The sequence below is a fragment of the Carex rostrata genome, chromosome 26, assembly GCF_964058835.1.
Source record: "Carex rostrata chromosome 26, lpCarRost1.2, whole genome shotgun sequence".
NCBI lineage: Eukaryota > Viridiplantae > Streptophyta > Magnoliopsida > Poales > Cyperaceae > Carex > Carex rostrata.
The window spans coordinates 7,372,468-7,388,412 of record NC_135943.1 but is presented as its reverse complement, the minus strand read 5'-3'; the positions used below and the strand labels follow the sequence as shown (position 1 = coordinate 7,388,412).

At 31.9% G+C, this 15,945-nt stretch overlaps 1 protein-coding gene across 1 annotated transcript; it reads right to left on the bottom strand.

Annotated features, from left to right (window-relative positions):
- Positions 1–10,698: 10,698 nt before the first annotated feature.
- On the bottom strand, positions 10,699–14,303 carry LOC144544610 (cysteine-rich receptor-like protein kinase 44). Its single transcript, XM_078293150.1, has 7 exons — positions 14,022–14,303; positions 13,790–13,912; positions 13,381–13,526; positions 12,843–13,053; positions 11,953–12,193; positions 11,427–11,577; positions 10,699–11,272 (listed from the first exon to the last, which is right to left on the bottom strand). The coding sequence occupies exons 1-7, from the start codon at positions 14,095–14,097 to the stop codon at positions 10,958–10,960; spliced, it is 1,263 nt and encodes a 420-aa protein (XP_078149276.1). The 5' UTR covers positions 14,098–14,303; the 3' UTR covers positions 10,699–10,957.
- Positions 14,304–15,945: the final 1,642 nt, after the last annotated feature.

Below are 15,945 nucleotides of genomic sequence, written 5' to 3'. Positions count from 1 at the left end.
GAGCCTTCCAACATCTGTATTAATAAGAAAAATATTTACAATATAAGTTTTTATTATATAGGTTGCACGGATATCCAAAAAATAGTGTTATTTTTTATTATATAGGTTTTTAGATTTTTGAAAAAAAAATATTTTTTTTTATTATGAAAACTTACTTGACTATAATATTCTTTATATAAATTAGCATTGTTAAAATTTAATCAACTTTCAAATGAATATTATTATTTTCAGAATGAAGGCTGAGAACTATCCTAATTGTATAAAATATAATACATTCTTGGTCATAGTTTTGTACAGTGTTCTATATAACACGTTATAACATTTTTCGAGACTAAACGCTAAGCTATGGCATCAAAACACGCTATTTGAGCTATGGACGCTATAGCGCATAGCGTGTAGTGCAAATAGCGCACGCTATGCAACATGAGGTTTTTTTTTTTTTCAATTTATATGGGCTTTATAAACTGGGCTTTGGCTTTAACTGTGATTGTTTTTAAATTATTAATTTAAGTGAGAAGGAACTCCTGTTGTCCATCAATGAGTTAAAAAGGTAAATAAAAACCCAATTAATTATGAATAGATTAAGATAGTTAATTATGTCATGATGTATATGTTATTTTGTAATTTAAATAGAAAAAAGATAGATTATGTCATGATGCTTAAGATATTTTGAATAGAAAAAGATCGATAGTTTATGATTAGTATTACTATGGATATTTTGAGACGCAATTTGGACTTTGTATTGATTCAATATGAATATTATAATTTCTTAATCAATTTGGTGTTATTTATTGTTCTATAAAACTTAGATAATGTTGATATTTAGGACAAATATATAATTTCATTTTTTTTTTGAATAAAAAAAGTAGCTATTGTTTTTTTTTTTTTCCAAAGATTGTAAAATAAAAAAAAGAGTAATTATAATATCCCTCACCTATTCATCCCCCATTCATCCCCCCAACTAACTAACTTTCCATTTTAACTATAACTATCATTTCTAACAACCTTTTATTTCTTTCCTCTTTCTCTCTTCTTCTTCCACCTCCATCTTTATTTTCCACATCCATCTTCTTCTCCCACCTCCCTCTCCCACCTCCACCTCCGCCTCCCTCTCCCACCTATGCCTCCACTTTTCTCTCCCACCTCCGCCTCCGCCTCCGTTTTTTCATCGATAAGCTCTCTCTCTCTCCCACCTCTCACCCTCTCCCACCTCGAAATAGTAAATACGATAAGCTCCCTTCCTCTTATACCTTCACCTCTACCTCCGCCTCTATTTTTCTCATCTATGCCTGCAGCTCCTGCTCCAACGGACGTTTTGCCGGAGATCATCCGTCACTCCATCCTAATCAAGCATGCCTCTGCCGGGATTGAATACTTCAACATGTATGAATGAATACTTCAACGTGTATGAATGAATACTTGAGCACGCCTCTGCCGGGTCAGATCCACCACTGTCGACCGTATTAAAATATTTTTGTATCTGTGGATGCAATTAATCCCTTTCATGTCTATGTTATCTTTCCTCATAAAGTAGAGAGTTATTTGTTAAGAACAAAGCTTTATTGATGATGAATTAAGCCACTATGTACTAAGAAATGATATAAATTTTTTTTGAAAAAAAATAGAGGTATACGAATGAATATTTCAATGTGTATCAATGAATACTTAATATCTTAGTTATGAATATTTGCATGACAAGACATGAATACTTGTGCAACAGATAACTCGAAAGTATATCATCATGTATCTCATTTGAAAGATAAAATTGTGTAGAAAACATTTGTGATTTTAGATTTGCAAAATTTCTCACAAATCGTCAGAAATATTGTTTAAATTAAAAGAGAAGAAAAAACCATCTCTAAAAACGTGTAAAAGATGGATTAGTGACGTGTCCAGTTTTTTGTATTTACACTTGCACGACGAGGATGAATACTTTCATGATGAGATATGAATATTTGCATGATGAGATATGAATACTTGTGCAACGGACAACTCGAAAGTATGTCATCATGGATCTCATTTGAAAGATAAAATTGTGTAAAAAACATTTGTGATTTTAAATTTGCAAAATTACTCGCAGATCATCATAAATATTGGTTATATTGAACGGAAAAAAAAAATCACCTCTAAAAACGTGTAAAAGATGGATGAGTGATGTATTAAGTTTTTATATTTATACTTGCACAATAAGGATGAATACTTTCTCGATGAGGATGAATACTTGTGCAATGGACAACTTGAAAATATGTTATCATGGATCTCATTTGAAAGATAAAATTATGTAGAAAACATTCGTGGTTTTAGATTTGCAAAATTTCTCACTGATCGTTAGAAATATTGATTACATTGAACGGAGAAAAAAAACCACCTCTAAAAACGTGTCCAGTTTTTTTTTTAAATACTTGATATCTTAGATATGAATAATTGACGTGTTATAGATGAATACAGTTGTAAAATCTTTCAAATATTAGATGGTCCTCAAATAGTAAGTGGTCCCCCTAGGTAGTTAGTAGTTATTTAAGTAATTAATGACTGGGGGATAAATGGGAGATTGTTGCGGAGAATAGCTAGGTGCTCCCTAAAGAAAATTCGGACCAATGGGAGTCTTAGTTATTCGTTTTAATAAAACTGAACCTTTCTTGACATTACAGTTTTAGAAATCTTTGATGAAACATTAATTTTTTTTGTTTTTGTTTTTTTATATAATTAAATTTATAGTAATGTTTTAATATGTTGATGCAGTCATGATGAAGCTGCAGAACCACCATGATTCATGCTGTACTAGTTGAAGGTTGAAACACCTTAAACGAAGTGGCGTGAAATTAATCTGATTTCTATCATTTAAGTTGAGCTTCATCAATTTGCTCAAAACATTTTTTGGGTATGCAACGGAAGATAAATTAATATCCTGAAAACTAATCATAGGATTCCACTTGTTCCTTTGACATGCAGTGATGTTTGTATGAATAAAAATTCAGAGAGGAGAATGCAGCTACTTGTTCGGATAGAGAAAATAAGAAGATAGGTTAGTTAGCTCTACAGGCCCATTAAGACATTTATTAGACTTGAAGATGCTTATTTGGGTTTTGTTAGCCTGTATTGTAATAAGGGACAATACAATTTACAATTTTGGGCTAAAAATATATTTGATTGAATGATAAAATCAGCCCAAAAGTAAGCCTTGCCTTGCTATGATCGATTCGATGCATATAATATAATATAATATAATATAATATAATATAATTGTCACAAATTAAGCTCCAGTTTAATTTTCTTGGGATAATTAATTCCATCCATCAATCATTATCCTGGGGACTGGCCGACTGGCCGACTGGGGACTGGGGAGGAAGAATCGATCATACAATACAATACATACATTCATATCATACCCTCTTCCTCTTATATAAATTGCAATGCGTCACTCTTAATTAGCTAGCTTGACGAAAACGTACACTTGCGACTTGTTATCAACCCTCTTATAGAAAACAAATAACTAATTTGGATCCATCTCCGATCAAATCAGACACGTTGGCACCACTAATCAAGGCAGAATTCATTATTTGATGTATATATTGACTTTTACTGATAGATGAAAGGAATAGAAAGCGGTCATGAGTTCTAATTATAGAGAAAAAAAATGCTCATTAGGCGCCGTACCTGTTCTTGAGAAGGGACATTAATTAATTATTTGATCATGTACCACATGCTTGCATATATATATATATATATGCCTGCCCTGAAAGAGAAAAACAAGTTCAACAGATTATAATTAACCTTGCAGACAACTATGAAAAAGATTATATATAAATATATATCGACAACATTAATTAATTTGATATGCACACCAACTTTTTAGATTACGAACTCTTTATATTAATTATACTATTTTGCTCATCGATCACTTAATTCTATGCACTAACTAATTATAATTCAATGGCACAAATGATCAAAGATATTTGCATTGATTCAACAACATTAATCATCTAATTATAAAAAGGCAACTTAATTCGATCACGTGGAAATGTTTTGTTCCAGCTGGCATGGCATGTGATATATCTCAAGTTCATCACTTTGGCTATGCTTCATTTTAATTATCACTTAAATGAGAAATCCTAACACGTACGGAAAGGAGAGACAAATTTTAGGTTGCGATTCTAGTCGGAGCAATCGCCAATCAGTGAGGAGTGAGAAAATGCTTCTAGTTCTCTTTAATTAGATATATATGAGGATGATTAATTATGTATATGTAAATTAAGGAAAGGCCAGTGACAACCTTTTCTGTGCATGTTTTCAAAATTAGTTCTTTTTTAGAGAACAATTAATTTTCTTTTTCAATGTATAAATTAAAGAAGCTTTATTTGTGGTAGACTAGCTCTACTTTTAAAATCTCCTTATTAATTAATATAGTACCAACTGATTTTGCTCTATATATTATTAACTATTAAGCGGTGCGTCCTAGCTAGCTAGCTACTTCTCCCCATATCAACCGACTCCTCATTTCTTAATTTTAATTAAAATTTTGAAAGATTTAGTCCGCCGATTTTTTTATTTATATCCAAAAAATAAATTAAATTACAAAAAATAACCACTGCGCCGTTGAAATTTGAAAACTACCCAATCCGGTTATCCAGTAACCGGATTTTTATTTTTTTTCCGGTTACCCAATTCCCGGATTAGTGAAATGGGTCCGGTTATTGGTTAACCGGAAATGTGAAATGGGTCCGGTTATTGGTTAACCGGAAAGAATGGAAATGCTTGATATGTATATGTCCGGTTAATGGTGCACCGGTTTTGTGGTTTTTTTTTGTTTGTTTTTTTTTTTAAAACAGAAATTTTTTATTTTTCTTTATTTTTTGTATTAAAATATTAGAAATGTTGAATATATTTCTTTGAAAATAGATGGAATACAATATAATTTGATTTATTAGAAAGACTGCAACAAATAACCCGGATCAATATTTTTCAGATCGAATTTTTCGCGGCTGTAAGAAAAATTAATATATTTCTTTATGTATTATTGGAAAAAAATAAAAATGCTTAGATTCCGAGTTATTGATCCCGGTTCAAAAGTCACTTCTAAGTAATCTAGAAAATATTATGATCTTTCTAATAGATTTAATTTATTAAAAGTTGTATCTATTTTGAAAAAAAAATAAAAACTTTAATTTATTTAATGATTGTTATTCAAAAATAATTCTCAAAATAGATACAACTTTTAATAAATTAAATGTACTAGAAAGATCATAATATTTTCTAGATTACCTAGAAGTGACTTTTGAACCGGGATCAATAACTCGGAATCTAAGCATTTTTATTTTTTTCCAATAACACATAAAGAAATATATTAATTTTTCTTACAGCCGCGAAAAATTCGATCTGAAAAATATTGATCCGGGTTATTTGTTGCAGTCTTTCTAATAAAATAAATTATATTGTATTCCATCTATTTTCAAAGAAATATATTCAACATTTCTAATATTTTAATACAAAAAATAAAGAAAAATAAAAAATTTCTGTTTTAAAAAAAAAAAAAAAAAAAAAAAAAAACCACAAAACCGGTGCACCATTAACCGGACATATACATATCAAACATTTCCATCCTTTCCGGTTAACCAATAACCGGACCCATTTCACTAATCCGGGAATTGGGTAACCGGAAAAAAAATAAAAATCCGGTTACTGAATAACCGGATTGGGTAATTTTCAAATTTCAACACCACAATGGTTATTTTTTGTGATTTAATTTATTTTTTGGATATAAATAAAAAAATCGGTTTAGTCCGACACACCAAATTAAATCATCTACGTACGTACTGTGAATTTTGAACAAGCTAAAAATGAACATTAATTAAGACTTGCAATATAATATTTTGAGGCAATTCAGTCTAACCAATAAGTCATATTTAAAAAAATGATCTTTGACTTAGAATAACACATAACATGAATAGTAAGTTAATTACCTTAAGTTAGAATTTATTTATGAATTTTTGACAAATTGAACGTAATTTATTGATAAGGGACCTAACTATAATAATATATAACCTATCCCAACTAAGAATTCTAAACAAGATTTCTGATCGAGTACTAGGATATCTAATCTGAACACTAAATTATATAAATTTAATATTACATGGACTGACATGATTTTCAATATTTTAATTTGTATATAGTATATATGTAGTAACAATGGTTAAAATATGCATGCATGGTCGCAGTCAAACATTTTCCTTTAACTGTTGAGTTTTAAAGTACTAAGAAATAATTAATGTATTATACATTGAAATAGTACTCTGAAAATAATCGATACAATACATAAATTCATGATGAAATATTTGACAACTAATAAGATCTTTAGACGTTTCTCTGAAAAAGTGACTTCACTGTTTCATATGCTGTTTATGAAAAAATATATAGGGGACTTTATCATCCTACGTATGTATCAGCTGTTTATGAAAAAGTGACTTCACTGTTACCTATCAGCTGTTTCTTAACGCGAAAATTTTATTAATAGCATAATAAGAAATAAAAAAAAAAAAAAATCAAAACACCTCCATTTTGAGAAAATTTCATCATTATCCAGGTTAATTCCAAAATGACCTAGCGGTCCCAATTAAGGGGGTCCGCATAGCCAGTCTGTGGTCCTAGATAGAGGACCTCATAGGAGGTCTGCGGCCTACCATATATTTTTTAAAAATAGAAACATAGATATTTGTTGGTTGTTTTTATTATTTTGTTTGTTTGTTTAGTTAGTTTTGTTGTATTTAAATAAAATCTACGAGACTCTAATTTTAATGTTTTGAAAATAAATTAAAAGAAGCTATAAATAGAACAATACTATGATAAATTTGTTCTGAAAAGTACAATAAAAATACGTTTAATAGACATAAAGAAACAATATTCTTACAAATACAATTAAAACATCAAATACAACATAAACATAAATTTAGCTCCTAAATAAACATTCAATCCATGGATTGCCTCTCAACCTGCAAATTTACAAAGAAATAATGACTGTTAAATCTCATTGTCTCAATAATTTTTTTAAAAGTTGAAATTGAATACAAAAAATTAAATTAAATACCTCATGCATCTCTTCTAGCTCTGTTATGACTTTCTTGTGTATCTCAGTTGGCTTGGTGTCCTCTTCTTCTCTTATGTAGTAAATCCAACCACATCGGAATCCTATTGTGTCGTCATCTTCCCAAACTAACGAGTCTATGATCTGGAACAAGGACATGGCCCTTATGTTCAGGCTATTCCGACTGATTGTCATTTTTTTAAATAATGTAAAAATGAAATTAACAATATGTAAAAATAGGTATTACATGACATATTACACATATTGTTGGCTTTTGGGAGCCCTCGACTTATTTGTTTGACTAGATTTGCAAAACATATATAATTGCATTTTACACATCAAAGATGAATTAATACACTGCAATACAACATCATGGATATGGTCATGAAGACACAAGACACTAGATAGCAAAAACATTAATTCAAGATTAAGGATAACGTATATGTAAGATTGGTAAAATAAGCTTGATATTGACCTAAGTGAGGTTTATCGTTGTCACGGTTCAGTGACCATGACAACGGAATAAATAAATTATGTACAAATCCCGTGACGCATAAAATAGGTTTTAGCGTCACCGAACAGTAATCCTTCCAGAGGATTTCCGTGGTGGAAACCATTGTAACGATCATCAGGGCCGGTCCTGAAGATTTTGGGGTTCGGGGCGGGATAAAAATTTGAGTCCTTTATACAGGGGTGTAAATAAATCAAATATTATTCGATTTCATTCGGATCGAATCAGAAAAATTACTTAAATTATCTGATCTGTATTTGTATCCGAAACTATCGATATTTGTATCCATATCTGAAAAGTTATAACGGATAAGGATATTGTTTAATAATTAACTATCTGTATCCGCATCCATATTCGTATCCGAAAAGTTACAATGGATAATGATACGGTTTAATAATTAACTATCCGTAACTATCTTTATCTAACCATTTACACCTCTACTCCACAAGAAATGATTTGTTAAATACCAATGATTTATTACTTATATTTTAGTTGCATAGTATTGATATATGATCGTTAATGTAGCTGGTTCAAGACTCTCTTTGTTTTTTTTGTCCTGTATGCTTAGACAAAAATATTATTGATCTTAAATTGATATTTCTGATTAACAATATAATATTAGGAGATGAATAGTGACTAATATTTTGGTAATATGATATATGTTTTGATCCAACAAATTTATTATGAAAAATATTAGATCTAATTAATGAATGAAAACAAAAAACTATATTTAGATATTATACTTTACTAGAATGTATATTAGTATTTTTTTAATTATCCGAATCATATTCATATCCATCCGATATCTCATCCATATTCGTATACATTTAATATCCGATCCGTATCTGTATCCGTATCCAAGACTATCCATATTCGCATCTGTATTAAAAAAAATATAACGGATAAAGATACGGTTTGATCACTATTCGATCCGTATCCGACCATTTATACCCTTACCTTTATATACATATATTATTTTATTAATATGCCAATAGATCATTCCTATTTATAGAAAAGTTTAGTGCTTTTATATATACAAATAATTTTTTTTGTAATATATACATACTAAAAGTTTTTTTGGGGCCCTTTGGATCCTTGGGCCCGGGGTCATCGCCCTGGGTGCCCTGCCACAGGACCGGGCATGACGATCATCTACCGTTATCAACAGTGACCACCATTATACTCCAAACCACTCCGATTGACCTACCGTTGTGACGGTCTCCTGTACCATTACAACGGTCAGCACCACTTCTTTTTTTATCAGCTCTCTGTAAATAGAAGCTATACCAAGGTTTGCAGTATTACTCTAGCCGCCTCCAACTTCAATATTTCGTATTTACAGATCTAGAGAAAGCTGTTGTTGCTTGTGCACTCCAACTTCAATATACACAATCAATCCCAAACTTATTCAATCAATTAACCAACTCCTAGAGTGATCCTGTGTGATCGAATCATTTACTACTTCGAGTTTTGTGCTCATCTTGCAATCCTTGAAGTCCTTGCGACTCGGATTGTCCTGTTAGGGCTGTATGATTTCCTAGAAGAATTGTAGGGGCTCACCGGTTCCACTTTGTACTCCTTTCTCATTGGGTAAAGAAAGACGCGCCATCTATAACATCGCGAGCCCCGGAGACGTAGGCGTTAGTGCCAAACTCCGTAAACAACTCTCGTGTCAAGTATCTCTAAACTCTACTATTTACTTTATTTACATTACATTTAGTTTAGGATAAAATTATTCTAGTTTCCATCAAGAATAACTTATAGACACGTTAAAATATTATTACTTAGACCAAAAATATAAAAATGCATATTCACCTCCCTCTAGTGCCTTTACCAACAAACTTATATTAATTAGTTAACCGACCTGTATGTATTGTCCCTTTTCTGAAAATATTTGCATTTCATTTTTATCTTAAAAATTTACATATAGAGTGACAAATACATATATAAATCTCTATCTCAAATGAAGACTCCATCTCCAACTTTCATCTTAAAAATAAACCAATAGTTTTAAAATTCATATAGATTGGTTCAAATTTGGACCATTAATTAATTAATTAATTAATTCCAATGAAGTGCATGCTTTAGTGGACCTGAACTCGGATTGGAGAAGAAGCCTAAATTTGTCAATAATTATGATGTATAACCGGAGGCCTAAAGCAGATACTGCCAGTTTAATTGCACCCAGATTCCAGAAACAGGCGATCGATGTTTGGTAAACAGAAGAATAATTAAAAAAAAAGAAGGAAGAACACTCAATGTGTGTGGTGTGGGACTGGTGGGGTATGCGTTAAGCCGTGGATTAAGGGGGATTCATGTGTAAATTTAATTTTAAGGTGCATGCCACATCATGCATTGGACAGCTAGGAAACAGAAATATATATTGAACAGATAAACTCTACATTTGACCCATATATAGGCGCTATACCTTAATTAGATTAGCAATTATATATATTACATAATTAATAACAATCGAACCCAGTTCAAGCTAGGCGTAATTATTAATTAATTGTAGCTATATGAATTCAATTAATTGTTTTTTTTTTTTTTTAAACTTGGTAGTAGCTGAATTGAATTAATTGTTGTTGGACTCAAAAAGCGTAAAATTAGTCTAACTTATAAAGTAAAGTGTTGAAATAAAAATGAAAATGAAGAATTAATGGATAAGTCAGGTTGGACTGATTAATAAATATGTCCATAGGTTATTGATAAAACAATTAATTTTCTCAAGAAATTTGGACCAACCCTGTAAAAAAAAAAAAAAAAAAAATGGCAACCAAATGATTGCATTGCATCCAGACCAGACCAGATACATCTTTTGACATTTCTTTCCGTACTTTAGGAATTTAATTTCACTGGCAAGACTCAAGAGGGAGTGGGACACCTTTCAATTCATTGATGATTCGTACATACCAATAACATAATGCTCGGTGCTCGGGTTAGGTCATAGGTGAGTCACCTACGTACGAAAACGATTTAATTGTGTTGAATAACTTAATTCCACAATATCTTTTCAACTTTATCTTTATCTTTATCGTGTGAATCACACCGTCTGATATTATCATTGTTCTTTTCGCACTTTCCTCTTTACCCCTTCAATTATCCAATAATTAATTTAAACTTAGAAATCCTCTTTTAATTTTAAAGGGAGGATCAAACAGCAGTTTCACTTTCACTTTCACACAAACAATTTTACATAAAAAATAAAGCTCGCCACAAATCCACAATAGAAGGGTTGCCGTAATTAATTAAAAGGAACATCAAAAAAAGAAAGGGAAATACATCTTAATTAAACATGTAATTAAATATTCCTCAAATTAAATTTGATGACAACCGTAGCGTTTAGACTCCAATTTGTATTTGTATTTCTATCGTGGCTGGACCAGAGTTATAGTGACCTCATTTACTGATTCATTATATGCTGAACCCGTTTTAGTGCTTATGGAGAAATCTGCTGTATTTGATCTTGCATAAATCGGCGGCTCGACTGGTAAAGGCAACTGCATCTGATCACTGATTAGCATTAGTAGTACTTTTGACATAGTTGGTCTCTCTTCGGGGTTTCCTTGCACACAAAGAAGTGCTATATGGAAGCATCGAGACGCCTCGGTGGGTGAGTAAGAGTTCTCGAGTGTGGGGTCCATGAATTCTGATGCCTGATCTCTGGTCCATAATTCCCAACCCTATATATATATATATATATATATATATATATATTACAGATTTAAATTAATGGAGATTATATTAATGGAGATCATATATATAACAGGAATATATGACATATATATACTTTCATATATGTACAATTAATTAACTTATATTAAAAAAGAACTTTACCTGTTGGAGAAGGGTGTGACCGTGATGTTGTACGTAATAATTTCCGTTTCGTTGCCCGCTAAGTATCTCCAAAAGTAGAACGCCAAAACTAAACACATCTGATTTTACAGAGAAAGTGCCTTCCAATGCATACTCTGGGGCCATATATCCACTGTAAATTAATTAATTCAAGGCTTATATTTATAATTAATGTATATATATATTTTTCATTACCTAGCTTGGACCTTATTTGAAATTACAATTACAATTAATTAATTAGAGCTAGCTAGGTTGCTGTCCATGTCCAGGTTGTAGCTTTCAATTAATCGTTAATTTCATAAGTTACATTTGATGTGGACAGGACAATCCTAAAATATCTTTAAAGATAAATTAATGAACAAATTAAACCTCTAGAACTTTCTAGCTAGCGTCAGGGGCTTGACCCCTGTCCTGTGTTATACTTATATAATTAAAAAAGAAAAAGAAAAAGGAATGCTTGGAATGCTCTCCAGTAACTAGCTACTATAATTAATTACAATGAACTTACAAGGTGCCCACGACTTTGCCAGTATTAACCTGACTGGCATCTTCTCCATCAAAGATTTTTGCCATACCAAAATCAGAGATTTTGGGGTTCATTTTATTGTCCAAGAGCACATTGCTAGCCTTCATGTCTCTATGTATAATCTTCAATAGAGAATCCTCATGTAGGTACAGTAACCCTCTAGCAATCCCCAGTATTATGTTATGCCTTCTCTTCCAATCCAGCTGGGGATTTCTATCTGGATCTGTGCATACAAATTAAGGAATATATATTAATTGAAGATATCATGCATGGTTGAGTCATTGGCATGGGTCAATGGAAATCCGTTTTAACTTTTAAATCAAGAGCTAGCAAATGGCCATGTGCGCATTGTTTACTACACATCATTTTCAAAGTTGTTCGACTAATGTAGGTTCAAATTTCAACAAATTTCGACACAATGTGTGGAATTTTCTTCACTTGCACATCCGCACGACTCTGCACCTGTCCCTATAGGCTATAATTTAAATAAGTGGGAATGCTAGCTAACACCTAAGCCTCCATATAATGACAATGTCAATCAAAGCACCGAAAGTTCCAAGGTACGTAATTACTAATGTGAAGTGAATATCTACAACTTTTTTAAATCTTCTGTAATTAACTTTTTCAGAAGATATTGCCTTGGAGCGGTTGGTCCCGGAATTGAAAAATCTATCAAAATAATTAATTGACCAAAAATGGGGAGCAAATATATTGACAGATGAATTTTTACTTCATGCAGCGCATGATCATACATAGCTCTGTTTTGACTCTTTGTCAGTGCGCTGCCTGAAGTAACTACTACTGTGTTAATATATTTAGTTATTTACACAAAAAGATCTTAGTAGGTGTTGTGGTAAGGAAAAGGAACTAACCAAAGAGGAAGGCATCAAGGCTTCTATTAGGAAGGTACTCATAAATGAGCAACTTCTCTTCCATGTCTACACAACAACCCAATAATCTCACTAGATTTCTATGTTGAAGTTTTGCAATCAACTCCACCTCGTTTCGAAATTCAACCGCGCCTTGCCGCGATCTAGCCGACAGCCTTTTCACGGCTATCTCATGTCCACCGCTCATAACGCCCTAACCAATTCAGGGAATTACATTTCATTAAAACCATATATAAACTTTAATATTTGTACTTTTAAGGTTTTTATGATTATGGGAATGGGATGGTTAAATTTTTCAGGACTAAATAATGTTTCTCTTGATATGTTCTTTATATAACTACTAAAAGCTGGGATACTAATTTATGCAACTCTGCTTAAATTAATTACTTCAATGCCAAAATGATAAAATGATTAACAGTGACAAAATTACTATTTTGCCCCATGTTTTTGGAGTTTTTGAACTAGCTTTTCCAAGAATAAAGAAAATTTTAGGAGAGAATCATGAATAAGGAGAATATACTTTATAAACTGGGCCAAATCCACCTTCACCAAGCTTGTTGGATTTGGAGAAATTGTTTGTTGCTTCTACAATTGTGTTGAAATCCATCAATGGCAGATCTGATTTTGATAAAGTTACTAAATTATCGATCTGAGCCCTTCTTATTGCTATACAGAACAAAAACAGTAAATTCAGTAAGAACGAAAGAAAATGTATAATTAGCAAATTAAGAAGCAATTATCCTACATTCCGCATTACTCAGATAACTATATATGTAAGTACCATCTTTTATATTTGAAATTCCACATAGTGCATGGTTTACTACGTACTGTGCTTTTGAACCTCTAATAACATGTCACAGAAAGCTTCAAGTATGTCAACACTAAAGAAAGAAATATATATATATATATAAATATAATGTTGAACTTACCATTTCTTTTTCTCCATCTCCAACAGTAGATAAAATAGAAGATCGTGCAACATATCACCACTACTAAAACCGAAACCATTATAGGCATGGCAGCTGACGAAGAGCTGGAATTGCTTTGGTTCCCTGTTTTTTCACAAATCTAAATTAGCAACAACATTTGAAAACAGAAAGGCTATATATATATTATTGTATTATAATCTCATAAATAAATTAAAATTGTGGTATTACGTACCTTGATCCGTAGTATCTTGGGAGTGCGGTGCCGGTGAATCCATAAGATACCGGCGGGTGTGAAAGTGAAACTTCATATATAGTAGCGAATAGTAGAAAAAAATTTTATGATCGAGGCTTTTGTTAGATTGAACTCCTCCTCATATATACTGTATACATGCGAGCAGGGTTTTATTTGACGCCAATTTAATTTGGTTAAGAAATAAAGATGACTTGGGAGTGTGAATCGAGTTTGAAAGGACAGAGAAATAAAAATTCAGTGTTTGGTTGGCCAAAGGTCTCATTCCTCAGAGAGGAGAGGAGAGGAGAGGAGAGGAACGAAGAAAAAACAATTAATGCTTTCATACGCCTTTATGTTTCCCTTTCGCTGTTATAGTAAGGACGATTTGGGTCGGGTTGACGTTACAATATATATTCGATCCATATCAAACAAATAATTAAGCACGTCCCATGAGCATGAGATGAGCTACTTGTTGTAATTAATTATCTTTTCAGGTAGAAAATACTAAAATAGCAACTTCATTCATATATATATATATATATATATATATATATATATATATATGAGGTGGGCTACGGTGAGTTGCGAAGTAAAACGCGTTTCTACTTCACGCCGTATTTTTATTTTGAAAGTACAAACGACCGATCCGAACCGTTAGATGTTTAATCCATATTGAAATGTGCTTGGAGACCAAATTTTACATTTTTTGGAATTTTTTTACTATTTATTAAGCATTTTTGAAAATTGCTGTTTTGCTGTGAACAGTAAAAAACAGTAAAATTTTCTGGACCATCAGATCAGCGACTTTCAAAATTGCTTAATAAATAGTAAAAAAATTTCAAAAAATGTAAAATTTGGTCTCCAAGCACATTTCAATATGAAGAACAAGATGAATGGTTCGGATCGACGTTTTGAACTTTAAAATCGCAAAATATGAGCGTGAAGTAAAATAGTCGCTTTACTTCGCAACTCACCGTAGCCTAGCTCATATATATATATATAAAAGTTAATTTCAGATAGCAAATATAATCGAAATATATATATATATATATATATATATATATATATATATATATTATTGCTCCATTGTCTATAAATGCAACTGAAAGTGTAGATTCAAATTTTACCAATAACTTTTTTGTTTTTGTTTTTATTCAAATAAGCCAACAATAGTACAATACACATAAAAAAATGCAAAATTGGTCACATTTGGCCAACAATAGACATAAAATAAACATTTGGTTTATAAATTTTGATTCAAATGACCTGACCTAATAAAATCCGTACCCGTTACTGTCTCTCTCTTTTTCTTTTTCTTTTTCTTTTTCTTTTTCTTTTTGAGTTCAATTACCCGTTACTGTCATCTTAATGGCCCCGTTCGGCTAGGGCCTCCTTAAGCCTCCTTAAGGCTAAAGGAGCCTCCTTTAGCTTCCTTAGCCACTTAATCTTGCCGAACACCGGTTCCTTAGCGCGGATTAAGACAACCTCCTTTAGCCTCCTTTTGCCCGGATCTTAATCCCCTGCCCGTTCCTTAAGGCACCTCCCCCCCTTCCTTTAGCTTCCTTTAGCCATCTTAATCCTTCGCCCCTTCCTTTAGCTTACCGAACAACCCCTCCTTAGCACGGATTATTATTTAATCCACCATGTGTTGCCGAACGGGACCAATGCTCTCAACTTTTTTTGGGTCAGGGTCAGGGTCAGGGTCAGGGTCAGGGTCAGGGCCGTATTGTAATTTTTTTGACAAAACAAACAGCAGGAAAATAAAATGGAAGAAAAAAAGAAATATATAGGCCACCTTATATATATATGTATATATATGTGCCAAATCAGGGGAGCAGGCCTACTCATATATCTTTTTTATTTTTTTTTCTCTCCCTCTCTCATACTATCATATTAAATAAATACAGAAGTTTTGCAATAATAT

What these genes read in the sequence shown, in the direction of transcription:
- LOC144544610 (XM_078293150.1), bottom strand. Translation starts at nt 14,097, where the DNA reads ATGAAGTTTCACTTTCACACCCGCCGGTATCTTATGGATTCACCGGCA. An exon ending in GAGATGGAGAAAAAGAAATG is followed by an intron (nt 13,527 to 13,789) that starts GTAAGTTCAACA and finishes TGTTCTGTATAG; the next exon opens with CAATAAGAAGGGCTCAGATC. An exon ending in GGCAAAGTCGTGGGCACCTT is followed by an intron (nt 11,578 to 11,952) that starts GTAAGTTCATTG and finishes ATTAATTTACAG; the next exon opens with TGGATATATGGCCCCAGAGT.